The sequence below is a fragment of the Rhineura floridana genome, chromosome 5 (genome assembly GCF_030035675.1).
Source record: "Rhineura floridana isolate rRhiFlo1 chromosome 5, rRhiFlo1.hap2, whole genome shotgun sequence".
NCBI lineage: Eukaryota > Metazoa > Chordata > Lepidosauria > Squamata > Rhineuridae > Rhineura > Rhineura floridana.
In genome coordinates this window covers 40,901,784-40,921,150 of record NC_084484.1, presented here as the reverse complement: position 1 = coordinate 40,921,150, position 19,367 = coordinate 40,901,784, and the positions used below count along the sequence as shown (strand labels likewise).

At 41.1% G+C, this 19,367-nt stretch overlaps 1 protein-coding gene across 2 annotated transcripts in view; it reads left to right on the top strand.

Moving 5' to 3' along the window:
• Positions 1 to 19,367, top strand: part of NDFIP2 (Nedd4 family interacting protein 2) — a 67,538-nt gene that overhangs the window by 23,493 nt on the left and 24,678 nt on the right. Inside the window, exons 2-4 of one of the 2 annotated variants that reach the window (XM_061626546.1) lie at positions 13,102 to 13,261; positions 14,125 to 14,261; positions 15,422 to 15,481. In XM_061626546.1, coding sequence (XP_061482530.1) covers positions 13,102 to 13,261; positions 14,125 to 14,261; positions 15,422 to 15,481 — 357 coding nt within the window. The remainder of the gene's footprint in view (positions 1 to 13,101; positions 13,262 to 14,124; positions 14,262 to 15,421; positions 15,482 to 19,367) is intronic. The other variant, XM_061626547.1, reaches the window with a different exon arrangement.

Here is a 19,367-nt window from a genome sequence, read left to right as displayed (position 1 = left end):
CGCTAGGCACTCCTTTTGGACCGACGAATAATTCTTCTCCCTCGATGTCAGCTTGCAACTAAGATACACCACTGGATGTCTGGTGCCTCCTCTCTCTTGTAGCAAGACGACTCCCAGCGCTATCATGCCCTTCAGAACCCCATTGAATCTCTCAGTTAACCCATTAGTTGCTGGATGGTAAGTAGTTGTCTTTAAATGTTTTAGACCACAACACTTCCACATACATTGCATCGCTTCTCCCATGAATACACTGCCTTGATCCGTCAACACTTCATGAGGGAAACCCAGTCTCATAAAGATTTTTAATAAAGCCTCTGCCACTACAGGGGCTTCCACGGATCTTAGTGCGTCAGCGTCTGGGTATCTGGTGGCAAAATCCACCACCACCAATAGATATTTCTTGCCATGCCTTGTGGGTTTGGAAAAAGGGCCCACCAAATCTATTCCCACTCTATAAAAGGGTTGTCCTATTATAGGAAGGGGCTTCAGTGGTGCTTTTGTCTTTACTCCACTTTTCCCCACCTTTTGGCATATGTCACAAGATAAACAATATTGTTTTACGTCTTTAGAAATATTTGGCCAATAATAATGTGCAGCCAATCTTTTCTTGGTCTTCTTTATTCCAAGATGCCCTGCACTTGGGACATCATGGGCTACCTCTAGCAATCTGGCTCTGTATTTGCTAGGTACCATCAATTGTTTCACTGGTTCACATTCATTCTCTCTCTCAGCAGGCATCCACAGTCTATATAAAATCCCATTCTCACACACAATTTGATTCCTCAAATTGTCAGTAAAGGGAATCTTTTGTGTAAGGGCTTGGTCCTTCATTTGCTTCAAACTTGCATCCTTATCCAGCTCTTCCCTGAACTGCTCTGCCTCTTCACTAGAGACCATTTGATACAGTTTGTCTCTTTTAGCAGGCCTGCCAGGGGTTGCTATGGCGACCTTAGGCTCGATAACAGGTTCCACCCTGTTTTCTTCGGCCTCTGTTAACATGGTTTCTGTTGCTTTGCCAAGTTGTTGTCTGGTCACCACATATATTTTTCCTTGTGCCCCCATAACATCTCTTCCCAGTATCACTGGTTCTTGTTGTTGGGCATTAATACCTACTTTACATATTTCCTCCTTTCCTGTCCACTTTAATTTTATCAGGGCCATGGGTATGCTTTCTGGTTCACCCCTCACTCCTTGGATTGTCACCGTTTCCTGAGGTAATATTTCCTCAGATTTTATCAAATCGGGCCTCAGTAACGTCTGAGCGGCACCAGTATCAAGCCGGGCAGCTTGGTATCAATTACACCTCATTCGTAGACTGCAGCCTTACCTTCCTGCTCATCAGCTCCCACTGGTGGTACATGCCCTGGTCACCTCTCGGTTGGATTACTATAATGCGCTCTACGTGGGGTTACCCTTGAAAACGGTCCGGAAATTACAACTGATACAAAATGCTGCGGCTCGACTACTTACAAACTGTCACCGCTGGGAACACATCACCCCAGTGTTGTTCGACCTACACTGGCTTCCAGTTATTTTCCGGGCCCAATTCAAGGTGTTGGTATTAACCTTTAAATCACTATACGGTCTCGGCCCAGTTTATCTGATGGAGCGCCTCCAGCGCCACCAACCATGCCGCCCAACAAGATCAGCCACACAGGACCTTCTCTCAATCCCGCCAACTAAAACAGCTAGGTTGGCGGGGACAAGAGAGAGGGCATTTTCAGTGGCGGCCCCCACTCTCTGGAACTCCCTCCCGTATGACCTTCGACATGCCCCTTCCCTGAATGTATTCCGCCAAGTTTGAAGACCTGGCTCTTCAGACAGGCCTTTGGGACTTACGGGGAGGGTTAAATTTTTACGACGAATAGCCTACTACTCTGTACTGGAACTGTTTTATTGTTTTATTGTTATATTGTATTTTATGATGTATTTTATTATGATGTAATGTATTGTTGTTAAATTGTATGTCGCCTAGAGTGGCCATTGGCCAGATAGGCGACCCACAAATTAAATCATTATTATTATTATTATTATTATTATTATTATTATTATTATTATTATTATTAATGCCCAATAATTTGCCCCTTGCACACTCACTTCTTCCCTCAGACTCGAATCAAAGTCATTTACATTTGTCCAGTTTATCTGGCAGAACTGAACCTTCTTTGTTTCTAACTCCCTTGGTTCTGTTTTCACTGCCCTTCCCTGAGCAGGATTACCAATGGGGTTGGCAACCTCACATTGAAAATGTAGGTGCCCCGGTCTTCCACATTTATAACATAATTTCTCCTCCATTTTAGGGTACACAGATCCACTCTGGGGTGTCCTGTGCCCTTCAGACTTTATTGGAGGACTCACTCGCTGTGGTACCACATCCTTTCTGCCACCATTATATGGTCTGGGTTTAAACTCTCTTGATGTTTTCCCCACCCAGCCAGTTCTATTGGAGGCAAAGTGATCTGCCAACTCTGCTGCCTCTTGAACAGATGTAGGGGAACGGTCTTTGACAAGGAGCCTTATTTCTGGTGGTAACTGATGGTATAATTGATCCAGTATCATGAGGCTTTTCACCTCTTCCACTGACTGAGCTTTGGCACTTCCCATCCACTTTCCAAATATGTCCATCAATTTTGCTCCCAGTTCAACAAAAGACCTCCCTGCTTGGATCTGACAGTTTCGAAATAACTTCCTAAAGTAGTCAGGTCCCAGTCTGAATCTTTTGTACACTGCCTCTTTAAATTCGGCATATGTGACGGGCCTGTCTGAGGGGAAATATTGGTATACCTCTGCCAATTCCCCTTTGATCAGATTTGATAAATATTGCATATATTTATCCTCCGGTAGCCCCCACATCTGAGCTGCCTTTTCGAAGGTGTTGAGGTAAATCTGTGGGTCTTGTCCAGGTTCAAACACCGCAAAATCTTTTGGTGTAACCTTTATTTTGGTTTCATTTCTGTCCTTTCTTGTTTCATCAAAATGAAACTTCTCTCTTTCAAATTTTAACTTTTCCACCTGTATCTCAGCATCCAATGCTCGTTGCTTCTCCCTCTCCTCAAACCCCATTCTCATCCTTTCAGTATCCATTCTCATTCTCTCAATTTCCAACTCCCGCTGTTTTTCCTTCTCTGCACCTTCCATGCTCAATCTCTCAGTTTCCAACTTTAACTTCTCTCTCAAATACTCTATATAAGCGGGATTGCTTGAGTACCCTTCTGGGTTCTCTTCTCTGACAGGTTGTTTTTGTTGAACATATGTGAATGCTTTCAATGCTACTCGCAATTCATCTACCCCTTTACCCTCGTGAGGTAAATTGAATGTTATGCACTTCTCCACCAGCTCCTCTCTTTTCATCTTTATATATTCAGTCATGTTTTTAGGAGTTCACTCGCACTTTGCCACACGCTCTTTGCCAGTTACTCTCACAAGTAATCTTTATTTGTTATTTCTTTTAGCCACACCACTTTTACGGACTCTCTAGGGTTCGAATCCCACCGCTACAGCCACCACATGTGACGCCCTTCCCTGGTTCTCCCTGTCAGGTTCCCACCTGCTTGTGGCTACTGCCTTTCACTAGGCACCACCAGGAATACCACCAGTCCGGACCGTCCTTTATATGGTTTCTCACTCCGCTCTAGCACAGATCTCACTAGATCCCCCTGCTAGGCAGCACCACCAGTCACGTCCTATAACCAATACTCCCAGAGACTTTGCCTGAGTCTCTCTCTAGCTGATTACTTTTGTGACTGCGTGCTTATGCTGTTCCCAACCCCCTTGTATCTTTATAGATAACGCATACAACTCTGGGTTGCTCTGGATACTTGAATTGTTATTATTCCTCCCTTCACCGCTGCCACCATTAGATACTGTTTCTGTTCAGCCTTGGTAATTACCTTGCCCTCCCTTCTGGTATGTATATCCCCCAGGAAAGGATCAGGCCTTTGGTAAACCAAATAAGTATTTATTAAATATCAGAAATAACAAGATTAGTTTTAGAATGTTTCACAAGCGTATGGTTTCATCTATTCCTGTTTTGTACTTGACTTATTATTAATCAGAACTCCAACTCCCTCTTTCTCCACACTCCTGACCTCCACCCTCAAACACCTCTTTCTCCACACTCCCAACATCCACCACCAAACACCTTCTTCTCCACCCTAACATCCACCCAGATTCAACTGTCATTCTTCCATTTATACTCCCAGCCATTCAAACGCTCAGCCAATCATCCAGCATTCTACTGCTCATGTACTCCCCCCTCCTCTTTCACTCCACTTACCATATGTCTTCTATATAAACAGCACTTACCATATTTACACTATAAGCAGGAACATCACATTTCCCCCCCTTAAAATAACAGCAAAGTATTATTCCTGCTCTAGGATTCATACAACACGTTAACAATAAAAAACAAGTCTCTTTGGGGAAAATGTCTTTTTTTTTTTGCACCCACGTCTGGGTCACGTCACTGCAGTCCTGGCCACCTGCCTTGAAAGTCCATCGGCCAATACATTGTCCTTGCCTTTTATGAACTTGAAGTCCACCTGGTAATCTTGTAGAGCCCAGGACCACCTCTGCAGCATAGTGTTATGGTTTTTCATAGTCTGTAACCATAACAATGCTCGATGATCCATCGTCACTGTAAATCTTCGTCCCCACACATATGGGTGCAACTTGCTCAGTCCCCACACGACCGCTAGGCACTCCTTTTGGACCGACGAATAATTCTTCTCCCTCGATGTCAGCTTGCAACTAAGATACACCACTGGATGTCTGGTGCCTCCTCTCTCTTGTAGCAAGACGACTCCCAGCGCTATCATGCCCTTCAGAACCCCATTGAATCTCTCAGTTAACCCATTAGTTGCTGGATGGTAAGTAGTTGTCTTTAAATGTTTTAGACCACAACACTTCCACATACATTGCATCGCTTCTCCCATGAATACACTGCCTTGATCCGTCAACACTTCATGAGGGAAACCCAGTCTCATAAAGATTTTTAATAAAGCCTCTGCCACTACAGGGGCTTCCACGGATCTTAGTGCGTCAGCGTCTGGGTATCTGGTGGCAAAATCCACCACCACCAATAGATATTTCTTGCCATGCCTTGTGGGTTTGGAAAAAGGGCCCACCAAATCTATTCCCACTCTATAAAAGGGTTGTCCTATTATAGGAAGGGGCTTCAGTGGTGCTTTTGTCTTTACTCCACTTTTCCCCACCTTTTGGCATATGTCACAAGATAAACAATATTGTTTTACGTCTTTAGAAATATTTGGCCAATAATAATGTGCAGCCAATCTTTTCTTGGTCTTCTTTATTCCAAGATGCCCTGCACTTGGGACATCATGGGCTACCTCTAGCAATCTGGCTCTGTATTTGCTAGGTACCATCAATTGTTTCACTGGTTCACATTCATTCTCTCTCTCAGCAGGCATCCACAGTCTATATAAAATCCCATTCTCACACACAATTTGATTCCTCAAATTGTCAGTAAAGGGAATCTTTTGTGTAAGGGCTTGGTCCTTCATTTGCTTCAAACTTGCATCCTTATCCAGCTCTTCCCTGAACTGCTCTGCCTCTTCACTAGAGACCATTTGATACAGTTTGTCTCTTTTAGCAGGCCTGCCAGGGGTTGCTATGGCGACCTTAGGCTCGATAACAGGTTCCACCCTGTTTTCTTCGGCCTCTGTTAACATGGTTTCTGTTGCTTTGCCAAGTTGTTGTCTGGTCACCACATATATTTTTCCTTGTGCCCCCATAACATCTCTTCCCAGTATCACTGGTTCTTGTTGTTGGGCATTAATACCTACTTTACATATTTCCTCCTTTCCTGTCCACTTTAATTTTATCAGGGCCATGGGTATGCTTTCTGGTTCACCCCTCACTCCTTGGATTGTCACCGTTTCCTGAGGTAATATTTCCTCAGATTTTATCAAATCGGGCCTCAGTAACGTCTGAGCGGCACCAGTATCAAGCCGGGCAGCTTGGTATCAATTACACCTCATTCGTAGACTGCAGCCTTACCTTCGTGCTCATCAGCTCCCACTGGTGGTACATGCCCTGGTCACCTCTCGGTTGGATTACTATAATGCGCTCTACGTGGGGTTACCCTTGAAAACGGTCCGGAAATTACAACTGATACAAAATGCTGCGGCTCGACTACTTACAAACTGTCACCGCTGGGAACACATCACCCCAGTGTTGTTCGACCTACACTGGCTTCCAGTTATTTTCCGGGCCCAATTCAAGGTGTTGGTATTAACCTTTAAATCACTATACGGTCTCGGCCCAGTTTATCTGATGGAGCGCCTCCAGCGCCACCAACCATGCCGCCCAACAAGATCAGCCACACAGGACCTTCTCTCAATCCCGCCAACTAAAACAGCTAGGTTGGCGGGGACAAGAGAGAGGGCATTTTCAGTGGCGGCCCCCACTCTCTGGAACTCCCTCCCGTATGACCTTCGACATGCCCCTTCCCTGAATGTATTCCGCCAAGTTTGAAGACCTGGCTCTTCAGACAGGCCTTTGGGACTTACGGGGAGGGTTAAATTTTTACGACGAATAGCCTACTACTCTGTACTGGAACTGTTTTATTGTTTTATTGTTATATTGTATTTTATGATGTATTTTATTATGATGTAATGTATTGTTGTTAAATTGTATGTCGCCTAGAGTGGCCATTGGCCAGATAGGCGACCCACAAATTAAATCATTATTATTATTATTATTATTATTATTATTATTATTATTATTATTATTATTATTATTATTATTATTATTATTATTAATGCCCAATAATTTGCCCCTTGCACACTCACTTCTTCCCTCAGACTCGAATCAAAGTCATTTACATTTGTCCAGTTTATCTGGCAGAACTGAACCTTCTTTGTTTCTAACTCCCTTGGTTCTGTTTTCACTGCCCTTCCCTGAGCAGGATTACCAATGGGGTTGGCAACCTCACATTGAAAATGTAGGTGCCCCGGTCTTCCACATTTATAACATAATTTCTCCTCCATTTTAGGGTACACAGATCCACTCTGGGGTGTCCTGTGCCCTTCAGACTTTATTGGAGGACTCACTCGCTGTGGTACCACATCCTTTCTGCCACCATTATATGGTCTGGGTTTAAACTCTCTTGATGTTTTCCCCACCCAGCCAGTTCTATTGGAGGCAAAGTGATCTGCCAACTCTGCTGCCTCTTGAACAGATGTAGGGGAACGGTCTTTGACAAGGAGCCTTATTTCTGGTGGTAACTGATGGTATAATTGATCCAGTATCATGAGGCTTTTCACCTCTTCCACTGACTGAGCTTTGGCACTTCCCATCCACTTTCCAAATATGTCCATCAATTTTGCTCCCAGTTCAACAAAAGACCTCCCTGCTTGGATCTGACAGTTTCGAAATAACTTCCTAAAGTAGTCAGGTCCCAGTCTGAATCTTTTGTACACTGCCTCTTTAAATTCGGCATATGTGACGGGCCTGTCTGAGGGGAAATATTGGTATACCTCTGCCAATTCCCCTTTGATCAGATTTGATAAATATTGCATATATTTATCCTCCGGTAGCCCCCACATCTGAGCTGCCTTTTCGAAGGTGTTGAGGTAAATCTGTGGGTCTTGTCCAGGTTCAAACACCGCAAAATCTTTTGGTGTAACCTTTATTTTGGTTTCATTTCTGTCCTTTCTTGTTTCATCAAAATGAAACTTCTCTCTTTCAAATTTTAACTTTTCCACCTGTATCTCAGCATCCAATGCTCGTTGCTTCTCCCTCTCCTCAAACCCCATTCTCATCCTTTCAGTATCCATTCTCATTCTCTCAATTTCCAACTCCCGCTGTTTTTCCTTCTCTGCACCTTCCATGCTCAATCTCTCAGTTTCCAACTTTAACTTCTCTCTCAAATACTCTATATAAGCGGGATTGCTTGAGTACCCTTCTGGGTTCTCTTCTCTGACAGGTTGTTTTTGTTGAACATATGTGAATGCTTTCAATGCTACTCGCAATTCATCTACCCCTTTACCCTCGTGAGGTAAATTGAATGTTATGCACTTCTCCACCAGCTCCTCTCTTTTCATCTTTATATATTCAGTCATGTTTTTAGGAGTTCACTCGCACTTTGCCACACACTCTTTGCCAGTTACTCTCACAAGTAATCTTTATTTGTTATTTCTTTTAGCCACACCACTTTTACGGACTCTCTAGGGTTCGAATCCCACCGCTACAGCCACCACATGTGACGCCCTTCCCTGGTTCTCCCTGTCAGGTTCCCACCTGCTTGTGGCTACTGCCTTTCACTAGGCACCACCAGGAATACCACCAGTCCGGACCGTCCTTTATATGGTTTCTCACTCCGCTCTAGCACAGATCTCACTAGATCCCCCTGCTAGGCAGCACCACCAGTCACGTCCTATAACCAATACTCCCAGAGACTTTGCCTGAGTCTCTCTCTAGCTGATTACTTTTGTGACTGCGTGCTTATGCTGTTCCCAACCCCCTTGTATCTTTATAGATAACGCATACAACTCTGGGTTGCTCTGGATACTTGAATTGTTATTATTCCTCCCTTCACCGCTGCCACCATTAGATACTGTTTCTGTTCAGCCTTGGTAATTACCTTGCCCTCCCTTCTGGTATGTATATCCCCCAGGAAAGGATCAGGCCTTTGGTAAACCAAATAAGTATTTATTAAATATCAGAAATAACAAGATTAGTTTTAGAATGTTTCACAAGCGTATGGTTTCATCTATTCCTGTTTTGTACTTGACTTATTATTAATCAGAACTCCAACTCCCTCTTTCTCCACACTCCTGACCTCCACCCTCAAACACCTCTTTCTCCACACTCCCAACATCCACCACCAAACACCTTCTTCTCCACCCTAACATCCACCCAGATTCAACTGTCATTCTTCCATTTATACTCCCAGCCATTCAAACGCTCAGCCAATCATCCAGCATTCTACTGCTCATGTACTCCCCCCTCCTCTTTCACTCCACTTACCATATGTCTTCTATATAAACAGCACTTACCGTATTTACACTATAAGCAGGAACATCACACTCTGCATAATACTGGCCTGTATGGGAAGGGGGCAAGAAAGAAGCCATGACTGAAAAAGTACCATCTGAAAGCACGTCTAGAGTTTGCCAGAAAGCATGAGAGTGCCCCAGCTGCAATGTGGGAAAAGGTTTTGTGGTCAAATTTTTGGACAAAACTCAAAGCGCTATGTGTGGCGCAAACCTACCACTGCCCATGCCCCAAGACACACCATTCTTACCGTGAGGTATGGTGGCAGCAGCATCATGCTGTAGGGATGCTTCTCATCAGCAGGGACTGGGCATCTTGTTAAAATTGAAGGAAGAATGGATGGAGCAAAATGCAGGGAAATACTACAAGAGAACCTGCTTCAGTCCACTAAAAGGCTGACGCTTAGGAGGAAATTCACTTTTCAGCAGGACAATGATCATAAGCACAAGGCCAAAGCAGTATTGGAGTGGCTCAAGATCAAAAAGGTGAATGTCTTTCAGTGGCCCAAAGTCCTGATCTCAATCCCATTGAGAATCTGTGGCACTCTTTGAAAATTGTGATCCGTAAGCAACATACAACCAACCTGAATGCCCTGGAGCAGATCTGCCAAGAAGAATGGGCCAAAATCCCTCAGACACTGTGTGCAAAGCTCCCTACCCCAAAAGACTTAAAGCTGTTATTGCAGCGAAAGGTGGCTCTACCAAATATTAATGTGTGTGGGTTGAATACTTATGCAAGCAACATGTTTCAGTTTTTTATGTTTCTTACAAACATTTCCCAACATAAAACCACTGTTACCTTACAATAACTGATTTTGAGTTTTAGTGTTTCATAAAATATCATATAAAATGAAATTACAGTGTACCATTTGTAATTCAGTAATATGAGAGCATTGGTCATGGGTCTGATTACTTTTGCAAGTCACTGTAGATGCCATTATTTAGCATTAGTTAAAGTAACTGAGGCAACCTCCAGCAAGTATCTATTCCCAGTAATTAGATTGCCTAAACTTATATTTATTGAGAAAGCACAGTTACCATTCCTGATGTAGAAAAACGTTTACAATAAGAGCATGCTCTGATTGGCAGGAGATATCTCTTGACCTCCTAGCCACTCTTTGGCAGGGAAATGATATTGTGATGACTAATGACAACTCGCTACCTGTGCCCTTTGTAATGCTTGCCGCTTCTACCCAAATGTATGTTTAATTAGATCACCCTCTGTGTCACAGCCAATGCCTGTCAGGAAGTCTCTCTCCTTAAACTGGGCACCTCTCCATCTCCCCTTTGTTCTGCCTTCTGCCCAGAAGACTGCTCAACATCACAGTTCCCCAAGCTTATGGATGTCAATGGGAGCATGGCTTCTTCAGCTTTATCTGGATCCCTACCCTTACCTTCTCTCCCATCTCCCTGCTTCTCAGCCATTTTTCTTATTTTTCTTTCAGTTTAGTTAGGACCCTCATGGGAAGAGCAAGACAATGCAACCCCAAAAGGAAATGTTGACCTTTTTTTGAACCATAAAAGGAAAATTTCTAGGAACCCAGCAAGATGGAATCTGACTTTTTGCTCAAGGAGCTTGCCTACTACTGTCAGTTGTGCCATCATAGCCTGAGCCAATGAACAGGATTTGCTTAAATTTCCTCACAGGGGACAGAGTTGGATTTGTCATCTCTGCTGATTGTAAGGGACTCCCCATCACCACCACCCACATCATCATTCATTGCCAACAAGCCCCAGACCCCACTGTGACTGTGCACCCTTAGGTTATGGTGAAAATTCCAGAACCCACGTCTTTTCCCTCCTTCCTCAAGACAAGTAACTCATGCACGTCACCCCTCTTGCTTTTTCTACCTTTTATATTTCACAGATCTAGCTCACCTGTAGCAATTGTGAGTTCTGCAACTCTGCTATTTACCTGTGAACTTTTCCCTTTCCTGGTTTGTTGCAACTTTCCTCAGTCCAGCTGGGTTTCTAAATGGCTGTCTCACATTTTTGGTCTTTAACCTCTTCCCCTGCTATCTCCGTACAAGTAACTAAACTTGTCGTCCAGGCAAAAGGGGTTCTGGTGGCCTGTGTTTTACCTTGTGTCACCTAACTAACTAACCTTTCCAGCCATGCTGGCACTTCAAACTGAAAGCCATTTCATTTGCTATCTACCATTTTGCATAAATAAATATTATGATCGTAACAAATTATATGGTTCTTGCTAATTGTCTTAAGCAAGATAATATTGGCATGTAGTGGTTTTGCTTTGTTGTTGTTGTTGTTATGTGCCTTCAAGTCGATCACGACTTATGGCGACCCTATGAATCAGCGACCTCCAAGAGCATCTGTCATGAACCACCCTGCTCAGATCTTGTAAGTTCAGGTCTGTGGCTTCCTTTATGGAATCAATCCCTCTCTTGTTTGGCCTTCCTCCTTTTCTGCTTTTGCCTAATTCCCCCAAATTGAGCAAGGGAATATTTTTATTTACAGAATAATTTTATCTGTTGCAATTAAGTCTGTGGCACACAAATGTTTCTTGGAAATATCCCTAACAATCATTCAGTGAACATGCGTGCAAGACATGCGATCATATGTGTGTATAAAGCACATAAGCAGATCTGGTAACAGTTTACTTCTTCCCACAATTTGCATAAATACTACGAATTCTTTCAAAGGTTACTGGTTCCTTTCATGCATGTATTTTGTAAAGGGGCATGATTCATAGAATATGGCTGCAGGGACATGCATCCGCCCCTGAACCTGAGGTTGTGGGATGATGGTGCCATGGATATCCATGTATCCATTCTACACAAATCACCCTTCACAAGGCTCATGCATAAAAGGGGCTAGTGATGTTTATTAGATTTCACAGAGCAGTTAAATTCTGGTAAAAGGTCCCTTTCCATCAAAGGATATCTGGAAAGGCTTGAGTAATTGGACAGTGTCTCACAGTGGTTTTGCTACAGGATAATACTTTTTGAGTGCTGTCACATAACCTTTGTGGTTATAGACGGGGTAGTAAAAACTTTCAACTCATGTTCAATAGGAGGTCTTACTTTAAAACAGCAACATGATTTGATGTTGAGTGTTGTGATATTACCCTGACTTACAGGGTTGCACACTGTGAGTTATCAGTAATTGCTGGTAAATAACATATTTTAATACACAATACAAGCTAAAGGGATAAAAATTGGAATTGCAAACTGTAACTTGACTCTTGAACATATCTGGATTTTTTACCAGCATGCTATTTTTAATGGTGATTAATCATAATATAAATGCAGATTAACACAAAGTTTGCAAAAGAATGAAATACATAACAAATGTATGCAAAACAGCAGCCACCCTACAAGTGTTTGGCATAACCCATATTTGCTCCTATTCTGTATATTTCTGACTGTATTGTGAAACTAGGGGTTGTAGACCTAGTGAAGTAATATGGGGATTTTCAGGCATATCTGAAATAGTGTTGGTTTTCAAAGGAAACTCTCAGTTTCACACTCTTGACTTGTGTTTGAAGCAACATAATCAGATACATAGTGCCGAACATCAAGGGCTGTTTGGAGTCTGCCTTATACAAGCTATTCATATCTACCATAATAAATTAGGGTACACCAGCACTGCAGTGAGTTTGGTTATCTCCTGGTTATCTGTTGGATGTGTGTGTTTGACAGTTGATCACTTTAGATAGGGTTGTGTGATATTCTTAAGTAGCACATTAGCACCTACAGATCATGAAATAGTTGTACATGTTCTCACCCTCATTTACTTAAGTCCGGGTCTAGTTGACCCTACTGTCCTTTCAGGGAAATCCTCAGATTAAAAAAAAAATGAGTAGGGTGGTGGTGAAACTCTACAGAACCACTGAGCCCTTTTATTGTAGGAGAATATCTGAAATAGTACAGGTTAGGGAAAAGGCATTTAGTGCTTTGGGGATGGTCAGCTCAGCTCCAAATGAGTGGGAGGGTTAACCCTTGAAGAGGAGATAGCTTTTGTACTGTTTTTTAATCATTTCACATCTTCAGTCAATCATAATGACTAATAAACTGTATTAGAATAGATAAAACAGTTCTCTGAATATAACTGTTTTTCTTAAAAGCTTCACAATGAAGATGATCCTCCAGAATCATCAGTGGTTGAACAACCTTCCACCTCTACAGAAACTATACCAGCTTCTCAAACGGAGGCGTCTTTACCTGAAGCAGATACTTCACCTCCACCTTACTGCAGTATTGCCACAGAAGCAGCTGCAACACCAGGTATTTCTTTTTGATGATTTATTAAATGTATTAAATTTATATCCCGCCCTTCCTCCCAGTAGGAGCCCATTATATAACCTCAGATATTTTTAGCAACTCTCGAACAGTAAATATAGCTTGAATAATCTTTTCAGAAGCGTATGCTGTCATCATCATGTTGTGCTTTCTATTGCTGTCTTTTTTAAAAATGACCCGTTCAGGTTTTTTTGTACAGTAACCCAAATGTCTTTGTGTTTAGTAGAGAAAATAACCTGATTAAATTAGTGTTCTTTATGATATTGATTTGTCTTGTATGCTTTTCTGTCGTTATATGATAAAACTAGCATGCTTTATTTGATTAGTAGCAGTTAAACTTGGCCTACTATCCCAGCAGGACTTTTACACGATAAAAAAAAACAACTTAAGTGGTTATGCACAGGAATGAAAACAGTAGTTCTGAAGAAGAGAAGCATACTTCATTGGTTTGAGATAATACATGCTCCTGTCACAATGGGCATCATTTTTGAAGAGGCATTCCTTGCATTTATTGACTGCACCTTTTTCTCATTGTTTGTTTTAGAGGAGGCATTCCTCCCCACGACAGATAGGGGAATATCTATTCTAAAATGAAAGAAGATTGGAAAAGAAATTAAGACAATAGCTAAAATTGATAAAAAATTTACAAATAAGAAAAAGATCTTTGTAAGAACTATAAGAAATCCATCATATTTTACATGCTTAGTGTTTTGGGAATGGTCAGCTCAGCCCCAAATTTCTAGCTATATGAAATAACACATATGTAATATAGCTTTCTTAAAAGTGTTATAGATTGTGATTCTAACTGATGATTATTTAGCCATGAATGGATGTGTGTTCTTTTATAGAAATGGAATCGCCTAATGAATTTTACCCAGTGCCACCTCCGTACAGCGTAGCTACCTCTCTTCCCACTTACGATGAAGCAGAGAAAGCCAAAGCTGCAGCGATGGCAGCTGTTGCAGCAGAAGCAGCAGCTCAAAGAGTGAGTGAGCACTATGTAATTCACCGTCTTCAGTAGAGATTGCATGAAATTAATTTTCTTAGACAAACTTTCTTAATAATTGTACAATTTGTTATACCCTGTTAGCTAAAGTAAGTCTGGATTTGTTTTTATTATTTGTACAAATCACCTTCAAGTTGGAGAGTGTCTACACAGCACTTTATAAAGCTAAAAAAACCTAGTTGACTGCTTCAAGGTTAATTTTAGACTGTACATTTTCACAGCCCACCAGGTATGAAGGGCTCAGTAGACCTTTCTACTTTGCAGATCTAGGCAGGCAACAGTAATAGCTTTATTGAATCCTTGTTGGGCCACCATATACAGCAGGTGAGTTCTGTTTAATTTGATGGGCCATCAGTTACAATGCCAGACTGTAAGAATAGGTCACAGTGCAAGATTGCAGGTGCCTGGCTCGTGGACATGTGTAATAATTTTGCTGAACGAATTTGTGCAGGCTTTTAAAAATTCTTATTCAAGGATAAAAAATATACATGCTAGTGCATAAGTATTTGAAATGGTTTTCCACCTCTGATGGCAATGTATTAATCTGTAAGGAGAGACTCCATTCATTTGAATGAAAGGCCATATATATATACTTAGACGGAGCTAGTATTGGGAACTTCCTGTCTTTTTTTCTCACTCTTAAATCGTATGAACCTGATACAAAAATGTATTCTTAATTATGGCCTGCACTTCTACCATCATGGTAACAATGTGGTAGCTTTCCTCAGATGAATGTTAAGTATATAGCAATCTCTCTTAGCCTGTCTTTTGACCTCAGTTCCCCATTTCTAAAACTTGTTGAATATTGTATAGTGAAATGTATTTTTGTGAAACCATTTCTCCAACTTTTCATTTTTCATTTGTACAAATAATCTATTCCCATGTTGCAATTCTGTACTCAGTTACTCAGGAGTAAGTCCCATTGAATGATGGGGCTTACTTCTGAGTATACATGTATATGATGCACTGTCCATATTTGAATTACTGGATTTCTCTGTGAGCAATTATGAATTCATTTTATAGTATATTTCATTTAAATTTTAATTTAGTTTACTAGAAACAGTGCTTGAATGTTTGATTTGTACTGACTGGCTTAACACTCCTTTAGTTCTTCTGTCTTATTTTCTTTACATGCTTAGCACGGCCAATTTAGGGAGTCTAGGAGTCTGTTTGATGAAATATTCCTGAGCCCACCAGAGGTATGGAAACAGTTCTATGAAGTTTAGATTTTGCAGTGAGTTTTCTTCCTGCCAAGCAAAACCAAATAATTTCCTTGATGACTTCTCTCAATGAACTTGCCACTATTCAAATCTCACAATGATATATTAAAATTCTCACAAGTATCTTGATAGACTTAAATGGAAATAAGGCCCATTGAATCCAGTGGGATTTATTGCTAAGTAAATATATATATAGGATTGTGCTGTTAGAAAAATATCCATCCCACTGTTGTAGTCATGAAAATAAATCTGAAAATATGAGAGTATTTTATTTGGAAGTCCAGGCATTGCACATCTGGTAACTTGGATTGTCCTTTCTCTAGAAGATTGCTCCTCAACCTTGTGCCCTTCAGATGTTTTCAGCTACAGCTCTCATCATCCCTGACCATTGACCATACTGACTGGGGGTGATAGGAATAGTAATCCAAAATCTGTAATTGGGCAAGACTTGTGTGGGCACATGCAAGTTGACATCCCCCCTCCCAAAAAATATATCTTGTTGCAGATAATGTTTCTACCTTTGGATTAGATACTCATGCAGTTTGAGATGGGGTGGGGGGAAGAATGTATCTGGTAGAAGTGATTAAAGGAAATTATATTAGATGCAACACTTGCTTTTGGTTCATTAACTTTCTGATTATAGATTATCCTCTTCAAAACTGAATTGCATTTGCCTAATAAAGTATTACAATTATATATGTGTGTATGCAAATATAAAATAGCATATCAATTGTCTACTTAAAACATAGGATTCAGGCTCTTTGGCTGTGTTCTGGGCTCACTATGTAGCAGTATTATCTATTAATGTGATATAAGAAGTTACCATGTACCTTTGTCCTTTCAAATAGCAATTGTTTGTTTTCTAAATTACCAAAGTAGATGGGTTTAGGCCAGCCTTTCCCAACCAGTGTGCCTCCAGATGTTGTTGGACCACAACTCCCATCAGCCTCTGCCAGCATTGCGAATTGTCAGGAAAGATGGGAATTGTGGTCCAACAACATCTGGAGGCACACTGGTTGGGAAAGGCTGGTTTAGGCTAATACAAGTCAAATTTTTGTGCATGCTGCAACCACCAAACATTACCAGCCAGAATGCTGAAGCAACTACATGTTTGTTGCTGTTACTATCCATATATAAAATTGTCAAGATAGGTATAATTTTCACAATTACATAATACATAACTGACAGGTCAGAAAAACCTGATGATAATATATTCTGGAATAATAGGATATTGATTTAAGTATGCCAGACTTCAGTCAATAATAAAGTTCAGCTCAGTGCATTCTCTGATGAATCTATAATAGTGTTGGTGTTACAGGTCTATTATATTTAGGGCTGTATGTATGTCACAATTGTGTAGGAATACAGAAAGTACAGGATGTGTTTCTAGTTTCTAGGCTGGAGGACTGCAAATATATGCTTGAAAGGGTGTGTGTAACGCCTGCTGAAATCTCAGAAGCCAGAGAGGTGGCTGTATAATGTCTTCAACACTGGGTGGAGATGAAGCTTAGTGTCCCTGCCCCTCCTATGACTATCAAGATCAAAATAGATTATGTAGAACAAATTAAACTATGCAAATCACTCAATTTGCATAATTTTATATCAGTCAAAGAACTAACACTTCTTGACTCAGAATTTGGATTGCCTGTGTACAAAATTCTTTTCTTTTTCGTTTTTAAACAAAATATATAAATGCCTGAATATTATACTTCTTAGATGTGTCTAGAAGTGTACCAGCATTACAGTTCAACTGTATACTCCTGAATACTCAAAAAGAAATTGGTCGTTGTGTTGCAATGTTGGCAATATATTGGGAGCAGGGAGGAGAGGGGAAAATGCCATGAATTTAGATAGCATAAGGTACAATACCGCAGTTCATCTGTTATAGTGTGACAGTGGGCTGCAGGTGCCATATGGACTAGCAATCCCTATTATGTACGCTAGTGTAAAGAGAGTTGTAGATGACTTCTGAAACATAATACTCTCTAGAACTCAAGCATGTAATTTTTAAAAAAACGTTAAAGATTGTGGGCCAAATCCATTAAAACACGTAACAAAAAAAATAGACATGCAGGTCTGTGGCTGTGTTCACAGGTAACAGCCAAACCATGGCTTAGTGGGAATGCACAAGTGTCCAGACTCCCAAATAGGAGATCACAGCTGCTTTGCTCCTCTCTGGTTTTTTTAGCTCATTGCAGCAGCTAAGCCAAGGTATAGCTTTTAGCATGTTGGTTGACCCTGGGCTCAGGTTAAGCTCTCTCCTCCTCAATCATGATTGTAGCTAAGCTGTGTTCTTGGCTACAGTTCGTGATTAAGGATGAGAGACCTTAGCTACTATCCCATATTCAGAAGACATGCTAAGCCATACCTTGGCTTAGCTGTTGTACTGCACTAAGTGAAGAGGACTGGGGAGGAGCAAAGTGGGCGTCAACTCCTCTGGGAGCCAGCATGTTTATAGTTTGTTGCGTGAGCCAGGCCTGTGTCTTAAAATGAAGCAGAAAAAAGCAGAGTTTAAAAACTGTACCTGTTTTCCATAGTAGGCACACACTTTTTAGGTTGTCTTGCAGTTTTGTTAAAATCCAGTCTTCCTTGGGACCTGTGTCCATATGCACCACTTGTCTTTTAAAATGAAAAACAGCCCTGACATTGCTTGAGAAGACATTGCTTGAGAAGAGTGGACTTCAGTGGTGTCTTGAAATTTTAACTTTTATAATTATTTGCAAAGAACTGCTGTATAACATTGTGATGTTATAAGCACAAAAATTATGGTTATGTTAGGTTTTTTAGGATGTTAGCACCCTCTGGTGTCTGGTAGCGGTAAAGCATTTGGTCTAGAATGTTTATTAGACATGTGTGGATGAAGGGTTGACTTAATGTTGCATGATTACATGAGCACATGAACAATAGCATAGCCATAATTTTCCAAAATGCAAGTGGTAGTAAAACTAGGCTTTGTAAGAGTAAGATTGAAGTTAAAATTATCTAGTTGGAATTGAGAGTCTCAAACTACTAGAACTGCATGTGACTAGTTGAGGGTGGAAATTAGAAAATATATAGATAGATCTGTCTGTGCTTATACAGAAGCTGCTGCTACATTTGAAATAGTGCTCAAATGTTGCCCCTATATGCATAATCAAAATAACATGTATTCAAGAATCTAATGCATTCTTGTTCTAGTTCTAGGGGTTCTCCGGCTTATGTCAGGATGAAGTTCCATTAAAAAAAATCTCTTTGAAGTATCTGAAGTGCCATTAAGACAACATGCAAATGAATGTGGTTTAGACTCCAAATCCTTGGAGGATACTAAAGTTCTAAGGTTCATGGGTTTTGTTCTGACCCTGACATACCACGTGGATAGCTTCTGATGATATAACATATTTATTGAGGAGTGAAAGGCAGAAGTGATGACTTTAAGGTCATAGACTTCCTGTGTGGGTCGTTGCCTGTGGACACCAGCACAGCAAGCATAGAGAGCAAATTAAACATTTGGTTTAGTTGTTATATCAAGGCTTAAGGAAGGAAGACACACTCCTGAACTTTCTACTTAGGTTGATTTTATTAGAAAGCGCACAAGTGTTTCACATTCTAGGACCTTGTATTTAATATCCAGAGACATAGACAGGGGGCCACTTCACGTAGTAGTTAAAAACATGTGTTTCCCATAAATGTACATGTGAAGGGCAGCAGTCATTGGCTCACATGCGTGTACATGTATTTTTAGTCAGTGTATATGTCACTGCCATTAAACCTTATATGTGTACACTAAAACTTGTGATGTGTTGCTTTCTGGCTTCAGTGGTGCAGTTAGGTAATTTTAGACACTGGTCTTATGCTCTCCTCTCTTCAATCAAGTGAATTTATGAAA